General features: G+C 37.7%; 1 protein-coding gene across 1 annotated transcript in view; it reads right to left on the reverse strand.

The window, feature by feature from the left end:
* Positions 1 to 1161: 1161 nt before the first annotated feature.
* Positions 1162 to 17293, reverse strand: part of LOC129230437 (uncharacterized) — a 37363-nt gene continuing 21231 nt past the window's right edge. The window contains exon 2 of the mRNA XM_054864835.1: positions 1162 to 1179. Within this exon, the coding sequence (XP_054720810.1) occupies positions 1162 to 1179 (18 nt within the window). The remainder of the gene's footprint in view (positions 1180 to 17293) is intronic.

The following is a 17293-nucleotide window of genomic DNA, read 5'->3' on the forward strand; positions in this document are numbered from 1 at the left end:
TCTTTCTTTTCTTCGTTGATTGCAATACTTTCCAGGCTAATATATATATTCGGTGAGTAAAGCAAATTCATTTCTTCCTCCGTAACTTTAATTCAAGACTCAATCCCTCTCTATTAAAAACCCACCCCTCGACCTCTCAACCCCTCAAAACGCTTCTGTCACTCCACCTCGAACTTTTAGAAGCAAGTTTACGAAAACGGACGATGAACTTGTTGGGGTGCGAACCACCGCAAAGGGTGTATGCAGCGTCTTGTACTCCCACTCCTCGGTGCGCTCGGTGACTCAAATCGTCTGCTCTTCTGACGATATTCGCGACCGCACCCACGCTCTGCGGCTCCTCTCCTCCCCGGCAGGGTGCGTCGAACATTATCTTGTCGTCGTCCTTAATCACTTGAAATCAATTCTACAGAGTGGTGAGACTGCCGAACGACCATTTTTTGTCATCACAATTCATTCTGTCAATGCTTCCTCCGTTCTAAGGTTATCAGAAGGATACACTTGATAGATATTTCTATCACGATGGAGTATAATGTTTTTTTTTTCCTTTACGTTCTTGCAAAGCTCTTTAGTGTTTAGAGTAGTGGTTTTTATCATTCGAGGCTATGCGGCCCAACCAGGGGTGCTCACCCCGCCCCCAAGTTCAATGGTGCAAATACCCCCCCCCCCCAAGAAAACCAACTCAACACTCTTTCTTTTTTATATTTTTAGCTCTTTTTTATTTTATTTACTATTTTTGATGCATTAATAAATTAATTATTTTTTAATTCATATTATTACTATTAATTTGTAAGAAAAGTTCTGTGCTACGACAAACACACACACACACACAAACTAAATAAATAAATAAAACAAAATATAAACATAAAAAAAATAAAATAAATAATTTAAATCGAACATAAATAAAAAAAATTAAATAAATAAATTTTAAAATTCCCGCCCTCAAAAAAAAATTGATGGTTCAACTTGCGCCAAATCCCCCCCCCTGTGGGAGCCCCTGCCCCCCCTCATCAGACCACAATATGCGATCAATACAAGTAAACTATCAAAATTTGAAACAAGCTAATTGGGATTGCTGAAGCCAGTTATTAAATACAAGCATAGATAACTTTTGCGAAAACAAATTTTGTTGTTTTACGCATAACTTTTATTTTGAACATATTCTCATCCAGAACAGAACACCTGAAATCAAAGAACCAAATACATATAAATTTTAAGCAATCTAGAATCTCGGTGAGATTGGCATGAAATACATCAGTAGGAGTTTCGTACCCAAAACTCAAAACCTCTACAGTGTGCCCCCCCCCCCCCCTTAAGATGATAGCCTGCATCCGCCCCTGACTCCGAGCTCAACCTCTGCGTAACATTTTACAAAGAGGAAAAAAAAAAACGAACACAATCTCCATATCAGCCACGCGTCAAAAAAACGAGATAATCGATTGGAGCTCGGCACACAAATAATTCACCCTTCGGAGCCTATTATGCAATCGGCCTCCCCATTCCAGGTGCGAGGTCACGGCCTTCGGGTGTCTTCGGCAACTCTCGGCATTGTTCGTGTCGCGGAGAAGACCCGTTTGACAGCTAATGGTATACAGCTGAGAGGGTTAATTAAAAGCGATAGCCATCGATCGGCAGTTGTTACCTATTTACTATTTACTACAATGAATGGCTCTTCTCGCGTGTGGCACGTTCTGTCATACGTCTCGTATGGAGCAACCTTTTGCACTGAAGCTGAAGGCAGGAGCTATCCAATGAGAAGTCATTGTGACCTCCCAAGAATTTCCTTATTCTGCAAATTTCGTCTGACGATTCGGTAGAATTTGGAGTTATATTCGGCAGAATTATCATCATTCGGCTAAATTTGGAGTTCCGTTCGGCAGAATTATCATAAATTCGACTAAATTTGGAGTTCCATTCGGAAGAATTATCATAAATTCGGCTAAATTTGGAGTTCCGTTCGGCAATTTTTCTCTGACGATTCGTCAAAATTTAGAGTCCCACTCGGCAAAACTCATAATTCCGCAAAAGTTGAAATTCCAACCATCAAAACTATCATCATTCGGAAAATTTTGTCTGACAATTTGCCAAAATGTGGAGTTCCTTTCGGCAAATTCAGAATTTCTGCCCTCCCAAAAAATTAACTTTGGGGCGCTCTGACTGAAGGACCACCATTAACTTCGCCAGTTGAGTTCTCCCAACGCACAGGTAGTAGCTTTGAGGACCATAAGCTATGCAGTAGAATATTGAAGTTTGCAGTGTATCTGCATACTAAAAAAAAAAAAAGGTTTTGTCAAAGAAATTGTAAAATTATGTCTGTGATTTTGTCCCCATGTCCAGGAAACCCCTTCTCACCTACAGCCTTGAAATTTGGTAAAGTTACATCGAACCCCGGAGGCACAGGCCCGGCTCTATAAATTTTGGCCCCCCCCCCTGTAACAAAATCTGTTAGGCCCCTCCCTAGAGGCTAGCAGTTTGTATTTGCAACGTTAATAAGTCTTTTTTTTCCAATTTTTTTCTTTCAATTTCTTGGACCGTTAGGCCTTCTAAATGCCCCTCCTCCTCGCACTGCGGGTATGCAGATCCGGATCTGGGTTAACACCTCAGAGCGTTTTTTTTTTTTTTTTTTTTAATTTCGAATTAATTTTTTTGTAATTATTTTTCAAGCTAAAATTTCACATGAAGTGCATATTAAGGCATGAAAGGTTTTCCACACCCCTTAACATTCTATGTCATTCGAAAGAGCCTTTTTTTTTTCTGAACTCGATGAACTCAATTTGAACAAGAAATAGAAAGGTTTCCATTTTTAACACGATTTAGAATGTCCCTATTTATATTTTTCTAATGCTTCTGTGTGATTTAGAAGTTTATACGATTCGTTGCACTATTGATGAGGACTGGAGATTGAAAGCCGAGAAGAAGTTATTGCGGAAAAATATATTCAAAGGAAGAGTCAATGGCCCACATTAGGGTGTCTGTTCGATTGTGATGATGATGTGTTTCCACCTGTAAAGATCAAAAGTATTTTCACCTGCGGAGTACATTTCTTTCGCCTGCGCCCGCATCGTTTTTTGACATATGAGGGTTATCATAATCACAAATATCAAACCGCAATAATCGATATAGGATACGACTGCTACCGGACAAAATTTTATCTATGTTACAAAGTTACTGCTGAAATATTTCTAAGTATAACTAAGATAATTTTGGAAGGTGGGAAAGTCAAAGAGGAAAAAAAGGGGGGGGGGGGGAGGAATTTAAGATTTTGTTAGGAAAGAAATCAGGTAATTTCTGATGACGCAGTAAATACTGGGTAAAGTCCTAAAATTTAAAAGCATTGTAAATTTGGTAGCTTTTACTGTTATTTTCATCAGTTATACGTTGATCCCTGTTTCAATTTTTTTTTTTTTACGTATCTTCAAGATTTCCTTCGCATGTGATTTCCTTTTCTAAGAAATCTGCAAAAGATATATGCTTCATAATTAAACTATTTTATAAATTATAAATCAGTAATTTATAAAATAATTTATAAATTATATATGTTTCATGCAAAATAGTAGGTGTTCTTACTGAATTTTGTGATGAATGATCGTGCCTGTGCCAATTTTCTTTCTTTTTCGTTTAACTCACTCCTTAAAACTGCTGCCCATCACTGATGTAAATAAATGACGAAACTGGCCCATGTTTCATTAGGAATTGACTCCTATTTTGTATAATTTCTTGCATTTATTAAGATTGAAAATTTTTCTCTTATTTTAAAAAAAATATTAATGTGAGTATCAACTATGCTCTGCCCCTGGGTTGCGTAAGGTCGACTTAACCATTTATCCCGTCAGTGGGTCGATAAAATGAGTACCTAGCGTGCTTGGAAAATAAACACTGGGGGCTCCGCGTACGGCTGACCACCTAACCGACCTTTGCACCTCTAAGCCCTCGGTCACTAAAATGCGATGGGCACAAGTAGGCCTTGACAGAGCCCGATTGAAATCTTAAGGGGTCCTAGGCCAAACACTTTTTTGGGGCCCCTCTGCAGTCAAGTTTTACAATAGGAAAGTTTTCAATTTTTAAGTTTTATTTTTATATCATAGAGTATAACATGTATGAACATCATAGGTGAAAAATTTTTGCGATACGATAAGTAGTTTTTTAAATTAATTTTTAAAGTTAAAGCGCTTGTGACGTCAAATGGCATAGGAAGTGACGTCATGCGCTCTTCCGATAGGGGAGAAGCCGAAGGTCACGCATTCGACTTCGGAGACGAAACGTAAAAGGCTCCTCGCATTTAACTCCTTGTGTTTCTGGAACATTAAACCTCTCATCCTCTCGGAAATATTCGAATATCATCATTGATGTTACATGAGGAAGATTATTTAGATTGTGCTTTAACGAATCCGGTCTCCATAGTGTGTTCAAAAGGATTATTGAATTTCTAAAAAATATAAATATCAGCGCGCTCAAAATGTCCCTAGCGAAAACAAGGGATCTTCGGCGGAAGGCTGCCCATTCGCGCCCTGTGACGTAAGCTCGTGACGTTTCAGAAGGGCGCACTTTTGCGCGTGGATTTTTAAAAATTCATTAAAAATCAACCACGGTGTTTTAAAATTCGGCGATGGTGAATTTTTTAGTTTTGGGGGTCAATTAACAATATCCAATAACCAAAATATGAACATTTAATAGGTTGCAACTTCCCTATTTTAGTCATTAGCTAAAACAGTTTCAGTCAATTGGGGGCGCTAGGCCAGGGCCTATTTGCCCTATTCAGTAATCAGACCCTGGTTCTTGGACCCTATGCGTTGTTGCGCCCCTGAGTTTAGTTTTCTATGCTATCAACATCAACTGTCTAAAGCTGTTAACATTCCCCTTGGTATCCACGCCCGCACAGTCCTCCAAGGTTATCTTATCCTCACAACAAGATCCCTATTTTTGCCCCTAGAGCCAAATTAATAATCTTATCATCCTCAGATATACAGAGAAGTCGGGAAGCAGGCATCAAAGTTTCCGGCCGACCTCTCCTTCGTCGACGCTATCGGCAGCAAATATGCCCGATCGATAAAAGAGAGCTTGGAAATGATGAAGTGCGACACTTACTGCCGTCTAGTCTAGATGCATGTTTAGGTGCGGGCTGGGATAAGCCGAGGAGAGTCAATTTTCGTGCTGGGGTTTCGTTAATGGGCTTATTTGGCTCACTTATTGAGGGAATTGGCGAAAAATTTTCCAATCAGTTGCTATTTTTAGTGTTTCATGATGTCCTGGGGGAGTCGAAATGTTTTGGTGCGGTTTTTTCGCGGTGCTTTATGAACATGATAGAAAACTGGGCTGATATCAAAGATTTTGTGTAAAATGCTTATCTGCAACGAATGAGAACGTTTTTATGGGAGTTTTGAAGACAAGTTTTGTGTGAAGTAGAGAGAAAAATCAATGGATCTTTAATGGCTCAAATGCCCTAACTGGCTTTTTCTCACCGAGTTAAATAACACAACTAGAACGACACCTGCAATCTGGTCCGTCATTTGGGGGGATCAATTGCTCCCCCCTCCCAGCTTCGAAAAGTTAATGTTTTTACATTCAAGTGGGCATGATTTTTGTTATCTCTTGATGCATGGGGTATACATCCTTTGCCCCCCTTTAAAAAATTCGAAATGACTGGCCTGTCTGCAATGGAGTTTAAAACGGATAAAAGATCGGGTCGCAATGGAGAACATAATTCCCCAACAAAACCAAAACTAAACGGACTTTTTCATAATCGTGAGTTTGATCGTGTTAGCAAAGTAAAATGAAAATTCCTTTATCATTTGCTATGAATTTGCTATGGACAAATCCTGTTCCACTTAAATCGTTGAACACCAATACAATGCAGCGAAGACCAGGGCTGCGAAGTCGGAATGAAAAGGACCGACTCTTACTACGGGAAGTTTAGAGAATTCGATTCCGAATTCCTTACCCCAAAATCAGTCCCACTCCGACTCCTACTCCGCAAGCTCTGGGAGAGCTGCGGTCTCGAGAAAAAAATAACAGATTCTGACTGTTGGAATTCTAAACTTTCGACTCCGACTTTTTTACCCCAAAAGCAGTCAGACTCGGAAGCCCTGGCGATGATCGATTCAAAAACCTCGGTGCAGGAAGGGAGCAGTTCCACGTTAGAAATTCGTTCTTAAAAATGTTGCCTTTCTTTTTAATATTACGTTAGAATCTGCCACTATGAAACTAATTTTAATGACATTTTTTTTAAATGTAATGTTGACCATGGTGTATTTCATTGAAGCTATCTCGTTCTTGCTCCAAATACCGTTTTAGATTTTAACGTAATGAAAGTTTTAGATTTTAACGTAATGAAAATTTTAGATTTTAACCGATCAAAATTATTCCAAATTAGTTTTTGTACAAGTACGAAAACAATGTGAGTCTTAGTATATGAAACACTTTGGTTTCAAAATACATTAAAGCCTCATTTATTCGGCTCTCGTTGATCCATATCTCTAGATTATTACGGATCATATTTTGCAGTTTTTTTTTAGATTTTATATTTGCATAAATAATAATTTAAAATTTTCTGTTAGCAAATTACAAGTACGTAGGGTTAACATGTTGAACTTAAATAAATTCCTAATGTATATGTATTCCTTGTTCTACACATGTGTTCGCCCTTAAGCATGCTGAATGCTGATCGTAAAAATGGACCGTTATCTTTGGAACACACAAACACCATGTAAAAAAAAAGGGTTTGTCATGAAAAAAAAAAGAAATCACTGAAATTCAAAACAATTAATAACTTATTCTTGTAGACAAAAGAAATCACTGAAATTCAAAACAATTAATAACTCATTCTTGTAGACAAAAAAAAAAAAAAAAAAAAAGCAGCAGCAGCAAATAAAAATCTGTGCGGCGCTTGAGCCCCATGTGGGGAAACACTATTTATTGCATCATAGCAAATCTTGACTTTGTGTGGCACGAAAAATTCAATTCAGACCCGTCACAAGCGGGGGTGCCCACGGGGGAGAAGGGAAGGTGATTACAGCTTTAGTTTCGCCATCAAAAAAAAAAAGTGGGTTGGGATGAATTTTTTAAAAAAAATTTATTTAAATTTATTTATTGATTTATTTGTAATGAAAATTGTTTAGTTTATTTTATTCTGCTTATATTTTATTTCATTTATTTATTTAGTTTGTGTGCGTGTGTATGTCATTGGCGTAGAACATAACTTTTCTAATAAAATAATAATAGCAATTAAAAATAAATAAATAAAAATATTTTGTAAAAGTAAATAAAATAAAAAAGGAGCTAAAAAATAAAAAAATAGAAAAGGGAAAGAAGGTTGATAAAAATGGGGGAGGGAGGATTTGCGCCAAGCACCCAAGCGAGGGGGGAGCACCCCTGGTCACTGTCATAATAATAACCATAACGTGCTAAATAATAATATTGATGAGTGGCAACAGATGTAGATTAAGGTGGAAAGTATGAAAATGGCTAGTTAGAGAGATATAAAAAAATTGTATGTTAAATAAAACGCATTACTTTTTATAATCAAGTACATTTCCTAATATTAACTCATTGTACGTACAGTACAGTATCAATATGCAGATCGTAGTCAACAAAGACAAAATATCCTCATTTGTGCAGCCTGGAACAGCTTAAAAACTTCCTCCGAAGATTTCCTACCGGCGACCGACACTTGTGATCGGCACCCAATCTGTCAGATCGATAAGGATGATTAAGAGCCACCCTTGCTTCCTGCCTCGACTTATTTACAGAGTCGCAATTTACCAGGAAAGCCAACTTTCGATAATGGCCTTATTTCGCCGGATTAGCGAGAATTGGACGGAGTGGCTTTAATGAGATTCTCTTTAGGAAAAGAGTCGCGCTTTTTGGAAAATGACGTTTCTTGTTTTATGTGTCGTTAAGTTTCTCTTGTAAACATTGTAACTAAATTGCTGTGCATTTGACATAAGCTGGCAGTGAAATTGTGTGGAACTACAGTAGACCCTCGTTTTACGCGGTTTCGATTATGCGCGGTTTAAGATTTGACACCTTTACTTTATTTCACGCGGATGAGTTTCGGTTTTACGCGGATGCGGCAATGTAAACAGATAAAATTTTCCCCTCTTTTCAAAATCTAAAGATTGCAGATTACACGTAATCAACTGCATTTTGGCGTGCTAATAATCGAACTTGGGCCACTGGAGACATTTTATGCTATTGGTTCCAGAGCTCTTTCCAGAAGTAAAGTTATTAAACTCAAACAGTTCAGAACTCATTGGAAGAAGAGTTTTAAGAGTGACAAAGGAGGCCAAAACCAACGAGGATACCGACGTCGGTGACGCACAACCAAAAACGTTCACACTGAAAATGTTGAGCCATTCCTAGACAATAGAAATGATCTTTCTGATTTGTTGGTGAAGAAAGATTCTATCATGTGATGTGATAAATGAAAAATCTTGTAGAACCTCTCAATGTTCCAACACCATAATTTACCATTAGTATTCAACTTCGATTACAATGATTTGTTTAATTACTGGAGTGTTTTCAAACACTGTTCACTGTTTCATAAGGTGTAAAACTTCAAAAATTAAAATGTTGTAAAATTTAATATTCAAGCATTTGCTTTATATATTATGATTAATCACCTATTTAATAATTTGTGAAACGGTGATTTTTTTCCCCTTCATCTGATTACTTTTCAAAAAAGTAGCAGTTAATTGACTTTCCGCACATACGAACACTTACGATAAAAAAAAATTTCTGGTATTGCATATGAAATAAGGATCACCTGTACTATAAGCAAATAGATCGAAATCCCAACTGCTCTTTCAAATCTTAATATCCCGACTGTGTACCAAGGATTGCAACATCCTTCTCAATAGATAAACATAGAAACGACAAAGGATGATCGCTTTTTTTCCTCGAAAATATCACTTGCATATCATCTTCAAAAACGCGCGTTTGATCACATAAATTTATACAACCACCGGTTGTAAGATCCTTCAATTTTTACTGAGCAGAAATTTATCTGATAACCGGGAGTTTTGCGAGGATTGAATCATTGCGCTAATAGATGTTCTTATCGTACATTTTGAACGAACTGTTGTGAATCTTTTTTTTTTTTTTTTTTTTCAGTTTCTGATAAAATACCTATGACATGCTTTCGCGGGGTTTCTCTCATTTGTTCCTTTTTAGTTCTTTGTTATGTAAGTGTTGTATTTTGCTCTTATTAAGCGTAACAAAGAAGGACAGATAATGGGGTTGTTTCCTTCAGTCAAAAGTACTACTTTTAGTCACTGAAATTGATAGAATGAGTAAAAAAAAATAACATGGACCCAGAAAATACTTTCATTTTCCCAACAGTTATTTTTTAATTAATTTTTTAAAATGTCCGATTTTTCAAACAGGGAGTGGCCTTAATGACGTCACAAACGATGCTATTAGGCGCAGCTTTCCTCCGCGTTTCCACGTTATGATAATCAAGAAATTCGATTCCGAGTCACAACTGACTACAACTGTATTTATGACGAGGACTGCATACTAAGTGCCTTGCCTCCATTATTTTTTATACCGGTAGATGGCAGCACCATCACCGGATCGAACAGTTAATGAGAATTTAGAACTAGTCCAGGAGCTAATAGCTACCTGGTGCTAGCACCCCCAGAGGTATCGTTTCACTTGGAGGACATTGAGACCACGAGCATGTTTAACGTCGCCCAGTCCCCTTTAATGACGACGGTGGGTCTTCGACCATCGAGGTTCGAACTCAGGACCCTCCGGCCCCGAATCCGACACTCTACCGATCAGGCTACCACGGCCCTATAATCAAGAAGCGAATTAAATATTGCGTTCTACTCTTTCTATCAACCCTAACGTTGCCAATACACGTGAGTAAAGATGCGAATTAAATACTTGCTCTGTGATTGGCAACACTGAATGGCATTTCATCATTTGTGATGTCACATGACAGAAACGTAAACAATGAAAACGTACCAATTTAAGTAATTTTTAAAAAATATTAAACTTGAAAAAAATATTTAAAAAATGGTCAGATCCTATATTTTTAAGCATGCTCTTCCAGAAAAAAATACTTTTAAAATTTTGGAAACGACCCCATTCAAATTAAAGTTAGAGATTTTTAAAAAGTTTGATAATAAGGTTTTAGGGAAATACTGTAGATCTCGTCGCTGTTCTCCTCTGAAACAGCGGTTACCCATCATTCTTTCATCCGAGGGTCGCTTCTCATTTTAATAGGACGCGCTGATTCAGAAGCAGTGAAATTAAATTAGTATCCTGGATTGCTTGAACTTGAAACTTGCCCGGCGTTTGCTCTCAGGGGAGGGTCAATGGCTCAGCTGACCCCTTGCGACAACAATTTTACTATGATTCTTATTAAATTTCAATTTTTTTTAGAACCGGAAAATAGTACATAGAACCAATATTAACCTTACTTTGCTTGGTTAAACAAGGTATTTCTTCTCAGTGCGTCATAATTCAAAAGATTGACTTGGTTGGTTTGCTGGGCTGTTGCTATTTTGAGTTTTTTTGTTCATTTTCAAAAAAAAAAAACAAAAAAAAAAAAAAAAAACAATTACCTATAATGAGTTTAACGTTTTTTCAAGGTTCTCTTCCACCTCAAGCCACATGCCGTTTGTGCTTTTTTCATCTGTTTTACAGCTGTAATCTTATATAGTCAAAGCTTACGGTAACGTGACCAGCCTGTTTGCGTGAAGAAATATGAGTTTTGATGAACATTTAAGGGAATGAGGGGAGGCTGTGTCATTGAAAAATTTAGGGGAGGCTGATAAATTGAAAGAGTTTTGATCTCATTTGGGGGACGGTGCTCTGTAGCATATGAGGATGCGCCGACCTCCTTGGGGGGTGGTCATACCTGCTTGACTGATACTTTTTTTTTATTTCGGAGGAAAACATTGGCGATTAAAACTCGACTCCCTAACAAAATTTTCTGGATCCGCCCCTGTTTGCTCTTTGTTGTCGTGTTGTTATTGGTAGATAGCGAATCACATGATCCACTGCAGTTGCAATAACGAATGAAATTAACCACACAGTAAAACTATATGCCTGAAAAAAAAAATAGTGGTTTGCGGTTTTTTATTTTCTACTTTTGTCGGTTCTCAGACGAAAACGGTTGAGAAACTTTGCCACGGGTTCCCTTTAGTAAAAGTTTTCAGAGGGGAAAAATTCTCAATTTGCCGAATGAAAGCCCAATTTTACCGGATGATAAAATTAGAACATGTACACATATCATTCATACATTACATCAAATAAGAAGGAACATTAGGAAACATTAAAAAATAATTCAAAAACGGAAAAAGAGCATAAATGTTGCCATTTTGACTCCGAATTTGCAGAATCATCGGCACAATTTGCCAAATAAGGATATTTTTGGGAGGTCATATATAACCCTCCAGTCTCCCAGGGCGCCCCGGAACTCTGCTCTACAGTAGCTCTAAACCAGGTAGAAGAGCTTAATTTCCAACACTGGAAAGTTTTTGAAGAGTTGAAAAGATTTTCCGGAACGGGCTCTCTGTCCACATCCCCCAACGTCTTGTGCCGAAAGAACACAACTCCACTGGAGCGTGGAAAATAGGCCGAACGCACTCGGCAAACGATCGCTCTGAGCCAAAACAGCCAAACCAACAAACGTCAAGCGAAAAAAAAAAAAAAAAACTCTTTCCATTCAAGAGTTTAGAAGGCAGTGGGGGGACGCTGAACCCGCTGGAAGAGTTTCGAATTTCGGTTTTGGTCGGAATTCCGAACTTTCGCTGACGCCTCTCATCGGAATGCGGAATATAAAAGTCACGAATGAATAACGATGTGTATGATTTGTTTCGTCTACGAGATTAAAAGCACGCATGACATCTGTGTGCTCCGCCGGTTCCCTAAATATCCCATCTGATTGTTTTCGGTAGCTTGCCTCCGGAAAACAAGTCAAGAAATGCGGAGAAAAAGAATGTTAGGGGAAGAATTATATTCTCTAGAACAGCCATTCTGTGGCAAGGTGCCGAGGATCTTTTGAAGTAATTGAAACAAAAAAGTGTCCAATGTATTCAGTAAGTTACCGCCCTATAGCCAGGGCTAAGGCAGAAATATATGAAATACACCGCCAGCTCAGTCAATTCCAGCCGAGGACTGCAGTTTCGTGCTTAGTAGCACTCATCAGCCCGGCATGGGAGTGACTGCCAAACAAACTGGTAGCTAATGCATAATTAGCACTGACCGGACAAGTGACCGAAGCAATGGTTCGGTTCAACTCGAATATTAAAGGCAAGGCTTGGCTTCCTTAAGTGGTTTTCCACCTCCAGCTCAGTCACTCCTATGCCGGGCTGATGAGTGCTAATAAGCACGAAACTGCAGTCTTCGGCTGGAATTGACTGAGCTGGCGGTGTATTTCATGTAGTGTCCAATGTAGTTTGGATTTGGTATTAACTAAGCTTGCCAGACGTCTCGGTTTGAACAGCAGGGCAGTCCCGGTTATCAGACAAAATCCCGGTGTCCCGGCTGGTTTACTTCATGTCCCGGTAGAAGATTAATTTGATTATAGATAATCAAAAAAATCTGAAAGTATTTTAATGTGAAGGATTATTTGGATGCCTCAGTTGCCAAATCGATTAACTCCACCTTTTAGAAAAATCACCATTTCTGCTTTAATAGTCCTCAATCAATGCTTCATGTGAACTTATATTAAACTTTTGGTTCAGTACATTTCTGACCATGTGATGGCAGAAAATGTAACACGAGGGCCTCCTATAGATATCACTATCTTTTTCATCACTTTTCTCGACTTTTTGTTTTATGAAGTTAATCGATTCGGCAAGTGAGGCATCCATTTAGGAAAATTACTTTCTTATTTGAAACATTGGCTTGTAAAATCAATATCGGATTAGCTTTCGAGTATTTTTACAAGCTTCAAACCAAAAAGACTTAAAAAAAGTCCCAGTGAATGAAATACATTGTTCAAACTTTTATTCCTCATTCAAAGTGTTTTGTTTTACTAAAGTACAACTTATAAATATTTAAAAATGTAATCAAATGAAATAAAATGTTTAATTTAACTGCTTGTGTCATTTTTAAATACCCCTGGTTTAGGCTCCTAATTAATAACTCTTTATTCATAGCATTAAGAATGAATTACATTCTAAAAATTAGCAAGGGGTGTGTACGTACCCTTCTTAATACTTTCGACGCTGGGGGGAGGGGGGGGGGTCATTCCGTTGGTCCCGGTTGAAAGAAACTACAAATTTTTCCGAATCAAGATAAATTTGCGGAATCGTGAGACAAAACTTGATGAATGATGATAATTTCATCGAATCTTCAGATAAAATTTGTCGAATAAAGAAATTTTGGGGAGGTCCCAGTGACCCACCATCGGGGTGCCCTTGGGTGTTGCTGACGTACACTTTTAAAATCCTCAAGTAGTATTACTTTAAAAACTAAAGCAAGGAGAATTATAAACGATTGTTTTCTATATGTTAAACTCAAATATTTTTCCACAAGGATCAACAAAATAAATAGAATAGCCGCATGCGACCCACGAACCAAGAGTCGGACATCAGTGCCCTGAGTGACCATACCTTATCCGTTGTAGCTGTCACTCCTATTTTTGCGCAATGGCATTCTGATTAAGTACATAAACATTTGGAATTAAAGTTTTCTAGAACAAATATTTTTAAAAAAAGAAAAAAATAATAATTTGAATTTTGACCTCTTGAATTCAAATTATGTTTTTCGCAATCACGAGTGTATGTGTGTATGTAGGCGCGTGTGTTTATGTGTGTGTGGGGGGTATGTGTATGTGTGTAGGCACGTGTGTTTGTGTCCGTGTGCAGGTATGAGTGTGTAGGTAATTGTGTGTATGAGTGTTTGTGTGTGGGGGGAATGTGTATGTGTGTGTATGCATATGTGTTTGTGTCTGTGTGCAGGCATGAGTGTGTGGGTGTGTGTAGGTGTGTGTATGTGTAGGTGTCTGTATGTGTGTGTATGTGTTTGTAGGTGAATGTATGTGTGTACGTGCGTGTATGTATGCGCGTGTGTGTAGGACATGGACGCAACCTGGAGATGGCTTTCGCTAGAGGATCAGCATCGTGAGACCGGCCGACGGGTGGTGCTGGCAGAGGGTGGCGCCGGCGGGAAATAAAATGATAGCACGCCAAAAACAGTCAAATGAAAGCAATGAGCAATCGTGATTGCTCAAAAAAAAAAAAAACGCTTCGAGATGCATCATTCGAGATTTCAAACTGTCTGTATACCGAATTTAAATATACCTATATACCGTCTGTAAATGCTACAGATTCATCAGAACATCGCGCGCGCACACACACACACGCAAAGACAGACAGACATTGACTTTTTTAAGTAGAGATTACGTGATATCGCCGAATTAATGATTTGGATTTTACGCAACTTCATTTTTTTATTAAAATAAGCAATGAAATCGTGTTTGTGGGGGGCACGGAGATGAAACTTGTTTCCTGCGTCCATGGCTCAGCATTGCGTACTTTTCTTTATCCTCTAATTAACCTGCTTAGGAAACTCCTTTCTAGGTAAGATATCTAACAAAGAGAAAAGTTTCACAAACGGACGTTATTCTTTTATGTTCAGTGACTCAGGATTCGTTGTAAAAATGTCAGTTCACCTGGGAGGAAACCAGTCGGATTTCTATCAATAAGATTTTTTAATCTTTTTTTCTTTACCATGAGTCTGCAGCCTATCTAAATGCGTCAACAAGGCATAGAAGTTTGAATAGAACGATGAAGAAAGGGTGTATGCGATATGTTCATAACTAAGCGCATATTGAAATTGCTAGTTTAACTTAGTTAAAATGCCACACCTAAAATTTGGTCCTGAAACAGCAGGTGCTGCACTTAGCCCTTTTCCGTACATTTTCCGCCCAGTATTTGAAACTATTCACCTTTAGGAAATACTTAGTCTTGATTTTTATGACCAAGCAATATCATTGAGATTGACACAACTAAAATTTTGCACTCTAAGCAGCCCAAGAAACTTTAAGACCACATTTTTGACGCATGCAGATTGGGGTGGTTACCATTGAGAAGGAATAGAGGGAGAGAGTGCAAACTTACTATCCCGATACGGCAACAGTACCATGTGACCTGGGGAGCAATTTCGAGTTGACCGTAACCGCTCAAGAAGTTTTCATTAGCTGAAGCCATGCTTGATAACCACCTTTAACTGTAGAAAGGAAAAATTAGATTTATAGTAATAGTTCAGTATTCTAGCATTGTAAACTTGTGAGGAAAAAGCCACACTATGAGGTTCAGTAACTTTTTCCTAGCATGCACGAATGTTTTTTTACTTCTAAATAAAGAAAAAATAACATTTATATGCATTCAACGAGTACATATTCCACAGTTGCCTATAATTTTTAAATTTTTGTACTTATTTTACCTATAAAAGTTATAAAACATTGTATATCGTGAGTGCAAATAACATTTTAGTTCCATAAAATTACTTTTTACTTAACTAGTAATTATTTTAACGGCTCTTAAGCATTTTGTGTACATTTGTTTTGTTGGCGAGTAGCTTCTCGCCAAGCTCCTGTGAACAGCAGATGCGCAAGAATAAAGATTTGCTATTTTTATGCTTCAATTTAAATACTAGTATGCCTGCGTATAAAATCATTTCAAAACATTGATTACAATACATATGAATCCATTAATTTTCAGTCAATAACAGAACACTTTAAACTATTTGTACATGCCCGTCATTTCAGGAAATAAACATCAAAATACATGAAAAATGCTGTTACATTATATTTTAAAATCCGGAAAGAATTGGGGAGAGGGAGTTTGAATGATAGGCCTGTATTTGTATCCGTTATTTATTTATTTATTTATTATTATGCGGTAAAGGAGTTGCAGCCAGAGTTGCTCTGATTTGTAGCCCCGACTTCATAATAAGCGCCGTCGCGTCGTCTGAAAAATATTTAATGCCAAAAGAGCGATTGCGTGCCAAAACGCGACAACTTCCCAGCCAAACAAGTCACCTGACCTGGGAAACATTGGGTCCCAAGCTTACTTCACTGAGACATTTGCTATGGCTCCCTCCATTAGTATTCCTTCTCAATGGTGGTTACCAAAATTTTCAATAAGTATTTTTTTCCCCAAAGAGCATGCTTAAAAACATAGGATTTAATCATTTAAAAAATAATTTGACAAAGTTTAATATTTTTAGAAAAATATTTTGATTAGTGCGCAGATTCAATTTCCTTTTTTACGATTTTGCACATGACATCGCAAGTGATGAAATGCGCCATTGCCTGATGCCATTAGCGCAGAGGGCAATATTTAATTCACTTCTGAATTATCATAACCTGGAAACGCGGTAGACAGCAAACGTAAACATTCAGCGGGCCAGTGGAGTGCACGCGATGACGTCATAAAGACCACGTCTTTTTTAAAAATTAATAAAAAAGTAAACGTTTTGAAAACAGACCAACTTCCTCTCCATGTTTTTTTTTGCTCATTCTCTCAACTTCAGTGACTAAAAGTAGTACTTTTGACTGATGGAAACAACACTATTATTCACAAGCACAAACGATTCCAATCTAAAGAAATTACCGGAAGGGAGGAGAGGAGAGAAAGAAATAAAATAAAATTATAAAAATAAGTATTTCATTAATACATGCAAAAAAGCAGGCGATTATGTTTTTTCTTGAGATGCAGTTTTTCCGTTAATAATTCAGCTTTCATGAATTTCATTCAGTACGCAACTGCAGTGGAAGTTGTGACTCGCTGTCTACCCATCACAATGCAAAAAAAGTTTCACACAATCAATCACAAATGATAGTGATCTCATCAGCGCTGTTATCAAATTTAAGCATACTCGGAATCAAGGCTGCCAGATGAAAATTTAGGAAAATAGCCTATCTGCTTGGTGAAACTAGCCAAAAATAGTCAACCTACAGGTCCCATACTAAAATACTTATAAGATATTTCTTGAGTCTTTATGTGCGAGACATTGATTCTAGATTTAAATGCTCTAAAATTTTTCTAAGCGTATTTCTTAAGTTATTGCTAATATTCTTTTTAGAGCTTCTGATCAATAAACTTCACATTTCTTAGTATTGATCATGTTTAGTATATGATAAATAGGCAGCGAAATGTAGACCGTTTTGGCTGATGCTTTTGATTTTTTTTTTCTAGCCAAGTGAGATCAAGAATAGCCAGAACGGTATTATTTTTCGTAGCCAAGGTTCAACGATAAAAACCCGGGCGTCCAGTTTCCCCCGTAGCTTAAAAACTCGTCTAATATTTCTTTCTGAACAAATCTGTCAAACCTA

This window comes from Uloborus diversus, chromosome 9 (assembly GCF_026930045.1).
Source record: "Uloborus diversus isolate 005 chromosome 9, Udiv.v.3.1, whole genome shotgun sequence".
Taxonomy (NCBI): Eukaryota; Metazoa; Arthropoda; class Arachnida; order Araneae; family Uloboridae; genus Uloborus; species Uloborus diversus.